General features: G+C 42.0%; 1 protein-coding gene across 5 annotated transcripts in view; it reads left to right on the top strand.

Moving 5' to 3' along the window:
- Positions 1–7,459: 7,459 nt before the first annotated feature.
- rbfox2 (RNA binding fox-1 homolog 2) overlaps positions 7,460–11,215 on the top strand; it is a 47,811-nt gene continuing 44,055 nt past the window's right edge. For 3 of the 5 annotated variants that reach the window (XR_013818279.1, XR_013818280.1, XM_079840577.1), the window contains exon 1: positions 7,859–8,639. Coding sequence is in view for 3 of the 5 variants with exons in the window: in XM_079840577.1 (XP_079696703.1) it covers positions 8,433–8,639 (207 nt within the window). In the remaining 2 variants the exon portion in view is untranslated. Of the gene's footprint in view, positions 8,640–11,215 lie in introns of all 5 variants that reach the window. The other 2 variants (XM_079840575.1, XM_079840576.1) reach the window with 2 other exon arrangements.

Genomic DNA, 11,215 nt, shown 5'->3' with positions numbered 1-11,215 from the left:
CAGTCAAATTAATTTGAAAAAGTAACTTGCATTAATTTTTTTGAAAAAGTAACTCAGATATTTTGTTGTAAATTTGAAAAGTAATGCATTACTTTACTAGTTACTTGGAAAAAGTAATATTATTACCTAACTTAAGTTACTTGTAATGCGTTACCCCCAACAAGGTTTTTTTTTTTAAAGATGAGGTTAAGTGCTCATGGAAGAGATGAGTTTTCAGCTGTCTTTTGAATGTTGTCAGCGATTCAGGATTCCTGATGGAGGTGGGGAGATCGTTCCACCAGCAAGGAACAGTGAACAAAAATGTTCTGGAGAGTGATTTCGTGCCTCTCTGTGGTGATACCATGAGCTGTCGCTCTCTTGCTGAGCGAAGGCTTCTGGTGGGGATGTAGACTCATAGGACTGAGTGGAAGTAGACAGGTGCTGAGCCTGTGGTGGATCTGTAAGCCAGCGTCAACGCCTTGAACTTGATGCGAGCAGCGAGTGGAAGCCAGTGCAGAGGGATGAAGAGAGGTGGGACATGGGTCGCATTGGAGTAGTCAAGCCTAGAAATGACCAGGGCCTGGACAAGAAGCTGTGTCGCATGCTCTGTTAGGAATGGTCTGATCTTCCTGATGTTGTGCAGCGCAAACCTGCATGATCGAGCTGTCTTTCAAATGTGGTCTTTAAAGGACAAAGGTTACTCCAAGATTTCTGACCAACCTTGATGGGGTAATCAAAGATGAACCTAGATGGATGGGGAAATTGTGCTGTAGAGTTGGGTTGGCAGGGAGGACGAGAAGCTCTGTCTTTGCCAGGTTGAGCTGCAGGTGATGTTCTTTCATCCACGCAGAGATGTCCAGCAGACACCTTGAGATTTGTGCAGCTACTGTGGGATCATCTGGTTGAAATGAAAGGTAGAGCTGTGTGTCATCAGCATAGCAGTGGTATAAGAAGCCATGTGCTTGTATGATGGGCCCCAGTGATGTAGAGTATATGGAGAAGAGGAGAGGTCCAAGCACTGAGCCCTGTGGATCTATTGCTTTTTCAGCCCATTTTGGGGTGCTGTTTCTCGGATGCCACAGAGGCACTCTGTGTTGCACTCCAGTTATATAAGATTAAACTCAAATAATTATCTTTGTTTTAAATGTTACACTGTAAAAAAAAATCAGGTCTCCAATTGAAAATTTTCTAGTGACTTATCACATCTAATTTGTTTAGTTGGTCAAATTGAATTTCTGTGAATTAAATTGCATCAATTCACAGAAATTCAATTTGGCCCACTGAAAAATGTAGATGTGATCAGTCACTAGAAAATTTTCAAATGGAGACCTGATTTTTTTTTTACAGTGTATGATCAGCATCTACGCTAATTATACTCTGCTTTTCTTTTTCTACCTCAGATTGAATGCCCTTCCCGAGATAAGGCATCTCCAGTTTGGTTTCAGCCTCTTATGAAGACTTCAGATGACCCAACACAAGTGAAGACATGACTCCAACTCCTGCGAGGATGCATGATGTATTGTGAAAAGTGCTATACAAATACAACCCCAAATCAGAAAAAGTTGGGACAGTATGGAAAACGCAAAAAAAAAAAAAAAGAAGTGATTTCTAAATTTACTTTGACTTGTATTTCATTGCAGACAATATGAACAAAATATTTCATGTTTTGTCTGGTCAACTTCATGTCATTTGTAAATATGCATCCTTTCCTGTCATTCAGACCTGCAACACATTTCAAAAAAAGTTGGGACAGTAAAGCATTTACCACTTTGTAATGTTGCCATTCCTTTTCACAACACTTACAAGACATTTAGGGACTGAAGACACCAAGTGATGAAGTGTTTCAGGTGTAATTTTGTCCCATTCTTCCTGCAAACAAGTCTTAATGTGGGCAACAGTACGGGGTCTTCGTTGTCGCATTTTGCGCTTCAAAATGCGCCACACATTCTCCATTGGAGACAGGTCGGGACTGCAGGAAGGCCAGTCAAGTACCCGTACCCTCTTCCTCCGCAGCCAGGACTTTGTAATGTGTGCAGAATGTGGTTTTGCATTGTCTTGTTGAAATATGCATGGACGTCCCTGGAAAAGATGTCTTCTTGAAGGCAGCATATTATGCTCCAAAATCTCTATGTACTTTTCAGCATTAATGGTGCCTTCACAGAAGTGCAAGTTACCTTTGCCAAGGGCACTGACTCAACCCCATACCATGACAGACCCTGGATTTTGGACTTGTTGTTGGTAACAGTCTGGATGATCCTTTTCTTCTTTGGTCCTGAGCACACGGCGTCCATTCCTCCCAAAAAATACCTGAAATACTGATTCATCTGACCACAGTACACGTTTCCACAGTGTGATGGTCCATCCCAGATGCCTTCGAGCCCAGAGAAGTCGACGGCGCTTCTGGACACTGTTAACATAGGGCTTCCTTTTGGCACAGTACAGTTTTAACTGGCATTTGTGGATGTAACTACGTATTGTGGTACTTGACAAAGGTTTGCCAAAGTAGTCCTGAGCCCAAGTGGTGATATCGCTTATAGATGAATGACGATTCTTGATGCAGTGCCGCCTGAGGGATCGGAGATCACGGTTGTTCAGCTTAGGCTTGCGCCCTTGTCCTTTACGCACTGAAATTCCTCCAGATTCCTTGAATCTTTTAAAGGTCCTGTTCTTCGTGATCCCATTTTTCAAACTTTAGTTAGTGTGTAATGTTGCTGTTAGAGCATAAATAATACCTGTAAAATTATAAAGCTCAAAGCTCAATGCCAAGCGAGATATTTTATTTGATAGAAGTTCCCTTTCAAAGCCTACAGCGAACGGCCGGTTTGGACTACATCCCTGTACATCCTGCTTTAATGACGTCAGTAGAGCAGTTTGTTGACTAACCTCCGCCCACAAGAATACGCAAAAAAGGGGGCGTGGTCTTGTTGCTCCCTCGTGGAGAAGAGGAAGTGTTGCGTTCGGTTCGGTTCGGTTCGGTCCGGTTGCGTTTGTCGCCATGTCGTTCAGACGCTGTTATTTTCATCCCGGAGTCAAATCACCTTTGTTTGGCCTTCAGGGGCTGTAGTTTGAGCGCGTTCATCTCCCCGTTATGGTAAGAGGCGTGACCTTTCCGGGCAACGTGCGCTAAGCTGCTGTCGAATCAAAACATGGGAACCGCTGGCACAATCAGAACTCGTTACGTGTTTCTGAAGGAGGGACTTCATAGAACGAGGAAATTCTCAGGCTGTTTTGAGGACAGTGAAAACAGCGGTATACAGATAAGTAAATTGTGTGAAAAATACTGTGTTTTTTTACACATGCAACATGAACACATGTTATATTGCACACTGTAAACACAATCAAAGCTTCAAAAAAACACGAAAAACGGGACCTTTAATTATGTTATGCACTGTTGAATGTGAAATATCCAAATCTCTTCCTATCTTTCTTTGAGGAACATTGTTTTTAAACATTTCAATAATTTTCTCATGTATTTGTTGGCAAACTGGCGATCCTCGGCCCATCTTTGCTCCTAAAGGATTAGACCTTTCTTGGATGCTGCTTTTGTACCAAATCATAATTACAATCACCTGTTTCAAATCACATCATTATTTAACCATTTCACCTCATTACTAGCCCTAAATTGCTCCTGTCCCAACTTTTTTTGAAGTGTGTTGCAGGTCTGAATGACAGGAAAGGATGCATATTTACAAATGACATGAAGTTGACCAGACAAAACATGAAATATTTTGTGTTCATATTGTCTGCAATGAAATACAAGTCAAAGTAAATTTAGAAATCACTTTTTCCATACTGTCCCAACTTTTTCTGATTTGGGGTTGTTAATGTGAATTAAATTGAATTGAATGACACATTTGTTGGCACTATATCTTGGCTGTCTTTGAGGGTGCATTGAAAGTTTCACTAGTGGATTATACCCAGAGTTGTCTATCTCCATGCAAACATTCAGACAACTTTACTGTATGTGACAATACAAAGAGCCGTTGCATTGTTGGCCTAATGGGAGGCGCAATATCTCAGCTTTCCTTGAGGGTGTGTTGAAAGTTTCACTGAGGGCTTATACCTAGTGTCGTTGGTTATCACCATGTAAACATTTAGACAATTTTACTGTACCATTTTGAAGTTTTGTTCCTGTAAATTTGACATTTTAATATTTTTGTACACATTTTCAGTGGTCAAAAACCAAATGTGGGTCACTTTGCATACAGCTGATACTTTTTTATAATAATAAAAATGTGTACTCGGGCAAAAACACAATAAGTGCTTTTTTGAACCGTCAGCATGCAACACAGATTGCTAAAGTAAACAGATTCAACTAATAAATCTTCCAATCTCGATGTAAAATAATGATGCTTTTTTCTTTCTAACGTCATTTTTCTTCTTCCCTGTAATCTGGCTCTAATTCTCAGGTGAAAGTTATAATTTTAACCCCCCACCCTCATTAAAATCATGGATTACTCAGTAAATTTACTATATTTTGGCCTTCTTATTCATTTATGCATTGATTTCATGAATGACCCAAAATTTGATGACCTTAAATTTGGCTAAAGATTAGCCATGAATTATTGAATGAAGCCCCCCCCCCCCCCCCCCCCAAAGTGGGTCAGTGCCCATGTTGTGTGCTTCCAAATGCAGGAAATACTATTACAAATGAATTTGCTATATTTAATAGTAAGCTACAAATACTGTAACATTATGATGAACCTACACAGATATTCTGATTATTAAGCCTTTTCTATTTGGTTGCTGAGCAATTGAACGAGATGCAGTAACACTTTGGGTATCAGTAGTTTTTCTAATAGATGTTCTGTTGCTTTTAAATGTGCTATATAAATCAAATTTCACTTGTTATTTTATGAAAACCCTTCCCATAATGCCCAAGGATTCCACTTATTCCTACAATAATGTTGACTGAGCTATCAAAACAGTCCTCAACACAGAAAACAAAATTCAGACGGTGCATGAAAACACTGTCAGGCAAAACGGTGGAGATGATAGTGGCCAGCCCAGCTCTCCCCCACTCACCATCATGAACAGCACTGTGGAAGCAGTGGTCATTCAGGTTCCTGGGCACTACCATCTCTCAGGACCTGAAGTGGGACACATCGACTCCATTGTGAAAAAGGCCCAGCAGAGGCTGTACTTCCTTCATCAACCTCCCACAGGAGCTGCTGATTCAGTTCTACTCGGCTGTCTTTGAGTCTGTTTTATGCACCTCCATCACTGTCTGTTTTGGCTCTGCTACCAAATCTGACATCAGGAGACTACAATGCACAATCCGGACTGCGGAGAGGATTATTGGTGCCCCCCCTGCCAACCCTCCAGGACCTGTACTCTTCCAGAGTGAGGAAGAGAGCATCATCCCAGACTCCGCTCACCCTGGACAGCTCCTGTTTGATCTGTTACCGTCAGGACATCGACTCCGATCACTGACCTCTAGAACATCTAGGCACAGGAACAGTTTTTCCACAGGCCATTTCCCTCTTAAACAGTTAAAATACAGTTAAGATAAATGTCTATTCTGACTAAACGTCAGTGCAGTGCTGCAGTGATGCCAGTAATGCGTTACTCTAATCTGACTACTTTTTTCCAGTAACGAGTAATCTAACGCGTTACTGTTTCCAAACCAGTAATCAGATTAAAGTAATTTATCCAAGTCACTGTGAGTTACTATTATAGTCATTTTCCTTAGGAAAAATATATATTTTTGCTTTCTTCTTGCGTCTCGGGGAGAGTATTTATGTTAAGTGAAGTCAAGAAAGACTGTCTTTATTACATTTTTTATTAAAACTTTTTTTTTTTCAGGAAATATTTTTTAATTTCCACTTAAAATGTCAGGAGATAAATTGTTGACGTTACTGTTAAAAATGCACTTCCAATAAAGTGAGTGTCAGTGTTGGGGAAAGTTACTTTGAAAAGTAATGCATTACAATATTGCATTACTCCCTTAAAAAGTAACTAATTTAGTTACTTAGTTACTTTTTAAGAAAAGTAATGCGTTACGTTACTTTTGCGTTACTTTTTCTCACCTGGGCTGGGCTTGTTTTTGTTTTGTTTTATAACAAAATAGATTATTTTTATGCAATGGTAAAGACCTCTTCATACCAAAATTGAAATAATAAGCCCCAGGCTGAGGTAAAAATGCAAATTCACGCATGAACAGTAGAGGACGCAGCTCTGCTGTGTCGCCATTCTGGATAATGGTAGAATAGGATGCAGGAGAAAAAAGTTTTACCAATAAAAACAAAACATCTAGTAATTTTAATCATCAAAGGTCAGCAGCAAGACATTGGTAAATTAAATATAAAGGTAGATTTTGCATAAAAATAGTTGTTTTATTTAACATTTAATTATTGGAGGTTTGCATAGTACTCTGATTTTGCATTTGACTGATTTTATTCATTTTGAGGAGTACAGAATCTTTATTGTGCAAGTGAGATAAATAAATGCTCACATTTAGTCTAGAACTACAATAACCATCATGTTCACACACAACGCCTCTGCACTTATTTTTCCTCAACATGCGGGGCAGGAGAGCTGTCAGTCAAATTAATGTGAAAAAGTAACTCAGATATTTTGTTGAAAAGTAATGCGTTACTTTACTAGTTACTTGGAAAAAGTAATATTATTACATAACTCAAGTTACTTGTAATGCGTTACACCCAACACTGGTGAGTGTTGGCAAAATGGTTGTCATTTTTATGTTGAGGCGGCAGGGGTGTTGTCGGTAACTGCTGAATGTAACTAATAAAGTAACTTGTAATCTAACTTAGTTACTTTTAAAATCAAGTAATCTGTAAAGTAACTAAGTTACTTTTTAAAGGCGTAATCAGTAATCAGATTACTTTTTCAAAGTAACTGTGGCAACACTGCGTAACTGTGACCTTATACTTTTTATACTATGCTCTAAAAAAAAGGTTCTATATGGCACCAAAAATGGTTCTTGGCTCGTAATCATAGGGGAACCTTTTTTAGTGCTATATAGCACCAATTTTGGTGCTTCAGTGGTTCTTCAGCATTTCTTCACCGGTTCTTTGACTAAGGTGCTATATAGCACCTCTGAAGAACCACTTAAGAATCAAAATTGGTGCTATATAGCACTAAAAAAGGTTTCCCTATGATTACGAGCCAAGAACCATTTTTGGTGCCATGTAGAACCTTTTTTTTTTTTAGAGTGTATGTTCATATTTTTATTCTTAGAATTGTTATTATGCTATTGTTGTATTTGTATAGTATATGTGCACTGGAAGCTTCAGCACCAAGAAAAAACAAGCTCTTTCTGATTCTGATGAACATGCTCTTGAAATCTTGGGACTTTTTTATGGAACCGTGTCATGGCACCCCGTGGCCGCTAGATGTCGGGCAAACGCCGCAAAAGCCACTCGCTATTCGACGGCTTCATTTTTCCACTGCGAATCCAGCAGGAACATACTGTACCGCATATGAATCACATAATCAATAATAGGCTAATTATATGTGCGCATTGGTTATCTCCCTCTATCTACACATCTAGCTATACGAGCGGATCAGCGTAGCCTTACAGCAAATTCGCCCTTTCAGTTTCAGCCGTTCTGCTACTAAGTTGCGTCTGTATTTCTCCAAACGTTTTTCATACGGAACATTCATTATTGGCTCGTCACATGTTGACGTATCCCGGTCGCAGCATTGCGGATTTATTAGAGAACAAAACGCAGACATAAACGAAAAGGTCTATACATACATATTCAAACGTGTTCTTGCGTTCGGTTCTCGTCCCCGAGTTAAACACTAAAACGGTGGGAAAACGGGAAACTGCAGCAAGAATAAAGCAACGAGAGCGCGAGGAAACCGGAGAGGAGGGGCGCGCGCGTGCGTTTCCTCTCCGCAGCAAGAATCCATTGAGAGAGCGAGAGGGAGAGAGAGAGAGAGAGAGAAAGAGAGGGAGAAGAAAGGAAAAGCAGCAGCTCCACGCCACTCCTTTGTTTTAGGAAATCGCTTGAATCGCTCGAAAGACTGGAATGATGCATCGCGTTTCTCTCGCGTTTTCCCGCGACGCCTGTTTTTAAAGGCGAACCTCACGATTGTGCGTTTAATTTAGTGGCATCGACAGAAGAGCGTTGAAGATCTGAACCCTTCAGACGCATTAAGCGTTTCCTTCGCGTTGACCGTCCATGTGTTTAGACTCGTTTTTACCAGCGTTTTCCGTCTCCCATCAGAGGATATTCTGATCTGCCGAAGCGTTCTGAAGCTCGGAGGTTTTTCTGGTCGTGGTTCGAGTCTGTTATTCGCGTCCAGGCCCGAGATACTCGCTCCTCTTCAAAGGCCTTTAATGCGGCACACGCGCGTCAGTCTGTAACGGGTTTTAACGCGTCAGATGAGCGTCAGTTCTGGTCCGTAAAGCGCCGCTGATCCTCTGCCAGAACATCTCGTCTTCGTTATTCGGTCTTCATACGCAACATCTGCGGCCCACTTCAATGTTAATGTCGACCGACGTCGCATCTGTAATGCTGCCCGTGAGCCGCGGGATCCTGGAGCGCGAGAGGGATCTGGACTCGGGTTCGGCGGCGGTTCGGGGGATGAAGCGCGGGGACCCGGAGCCGGAGGGAGCCGCTGCGACGGGGGATTCGGTCGGGGCTGAATGCAAACGAGCGCGGATGGACGGTACCGGAGAGCTCGGACAGGTAAGCGTTAAAATCACGATTCCATATGCGTTGTGATGAAAGAGATGCGTTTGTGTTTATGAAAGAATATCACTCTGGGTTGTTTCAACCATGTTTAGGTCAAAACTGGCCGAGTCCGACCGTTGGTTTACCGTTTTGACCGTTTTAATTCAAACATTTAAACCCAACGGTCTATATTTGACATGGATTGAAACAACCCAGCGTGATACAGGTCAGATACTGTTATGTGAGATGAAAACAAACATTGGTCATTGGGGCACCAAAGGTGAAATTTCACCTAACCACAAGCCGTCGTGAATACTGAGGGGCTTCATCGTGCGCTTCTGATCCTCTGCAGTAAATGCTCCTGAATCACGGAGTGGATTTTCCAGTCTCATCCGAGGCCTTTGCTCCATCTCTCCATCCTGCGGTACTTTTCCATCCTCTAACATGAGCTCTTCTGCTCCATTCCTCAGACTCTATGTAGCCTATGTAGGTAGACGTGATCTCATCTCGCACATTTCAGCTGTTTACCCATCTATCCAGCCCTCTTTCTTTCTTTCTTTCTTTCTTTCTTTCCATTCATTCTTTGGGTTTCTCCGGTAAGTGATCTAAAGTGCTGCATGTGCTGTGGACCCTAATGGCTCATTTTCACTGGCTAATGGCTCACGGTTTCTCTAAACTGCACCATGACGAGCTTAAGACTGAGCAGATGTGTGTGTGGTGTGTGTGTGTGTGTGTGTGTGTGTGTGTGTGTGTGTGTGTGTGTGTGTGTGTGAAAGCTTGGCCGTGTAGCCCAAAAAAGGTATTGATCCTGCTCCGAGAGAGTGTCTGGAAATGTGCCTGCAGCGGAGTCAGAAATGGAGTGGGGGCTGCAGGAATCAACCGATTTGGTAACAAGAGACGCGCATTTATGAAAAGCAAGAGATGGAGACGGAGGAAATGAAAGAATTGAGATGTCTGTAAACACACAGGTCCAACTCTGTCATCAAGCCTGTTTAAACACACCTCGCCAGTGACGTATGAGGCAGTGAAATATGAGCGCAGTTGGGAAAACCCTGGAAGAAATGGAGATTTCTAGGCCTGAGACTATCATTTGGGCTTTTCTAGTTCAGTTCACGCTGTGCTTTATTTTAGAAGCTGCTGTTTGTGAATGCAATCTGGGTAAAAGGTGTTTCCTACATTCACTGTTCCACAAACGGCTCGGATATTTAAATCACATCAGTTTACTGTGGCCTCACACACACACACACACACACACACACACATGCATCAGAAGAGGATTTGCTGTATCACTGACAGTAAAGAGGCTTTTTGTTGTGCTAAAGAGATCTGTACTTGTTTCAGAGTGGCATTAGTCTCTGATCTCCCATTTATCCTGACGCGGGCTGCTAGGGGGGGTTAATACACACACACACACACACACACACACACACACTGATTGGAGATTTGCAGATAAGCCTTAGCTTTTTTACAGCTGTATTTATTGCATATCCTCAGGAACTTTGATGGGATTCTGTTGCGATGCCATCGGGTCACTGACACAGGCCGTTTTCATCATGGCTATGCCCTACTTACCCCACGTCTCCAGTAATTACCCTTATGGGATTGCGCACATGTGTTGCCATGACAACTTTGAACTTTGACCCCACGAGCAGAGCAGTAAAGTCGGGGTGTGGTGGTGATGGTTATTGCGACAGACAATAGAGCAAGCACACGCGTCTCAGTTGGTTTTGTGCCTGTGCTCGTGGAGTCAAGTTTAGTCAAATTATTATCATTATTATTATTGTAAAATCATGTTTGGTCGTTGTTTTGATGTTTGCTGTGATCAGTGAAAAGTACACAAATACACTGTTTCTAGTGCATGGCCTTCAGTTACCGATTTTTCACCAGTACACTCTTCAAAAAGTGCTCGAGCTAAAAGATAAAGGACCGCTGTAGACGTTCACGCTAATGTCGGCCGTTGCGCTCCTTGTGTAAGTGCTGAGAATGCAGTGTGTGTGTGTGTGTTTGTAATGTACGGTGTTTCTGAATGCAACGATGAATGAAATCGAGCAGATTCCCCCCATCTACTTGCATTGAGTTTGAGGCGTACTCTTCCCTTTAGAGCTATTTACTGACCTTTTAAAAGCACTTTATTTTTTTAAGTGTGTTGAGCAATGTGTTTTTCATTTTGGGAGTCTCTCTCTCACACACACACAGCCATGAGGCTTATGTCAGGACGCCAGACCTCCATCTTAAATGTGTTCAGCAGTAATACACACACCACAAAGGAAGCATAAAACTACAGACAGACAGTCAGACTCGTGGCTCGCTAACACACACACACACACACACCACAAACATGAAGTAACTGAGAGGTTTGAAACACACATCCCCTCATTCGCAAATCATCTCGTCTTTCTTCTTCACCTCCGTCCTTCAGTGAGCTCCTCCTCCTCTTCAGTTCGACCATCTGTTCTCTTCTCTTTTGCCGGATCACTCCATTCTGCCGTTCTCCTTTAACAGGAACTTACAGGTCAGTAAGTTTGAGGGAATCATCGGTTCTAGATCTGCAAGATCTTCCAGTGAGATGCTGCTCAGTAAAGAGTGTGTGT

Source organism: Gobio gobio (assembly GCF_949357685.1).
Source record: "Gobio gobio genome assembly, chromosome: 17".
In the NCBI taxonomy this organism is placed as follows: Eukaryota; Metazoa; Chordata; class Actinopteri; order Cypriniformes; family Gobionidae; genus Gobio; species Gobio gobio.
Note: the sequence above shows the minus strand (reverse complement) of the source record. Positions and strands in the feature narration are given on the sequence as shown.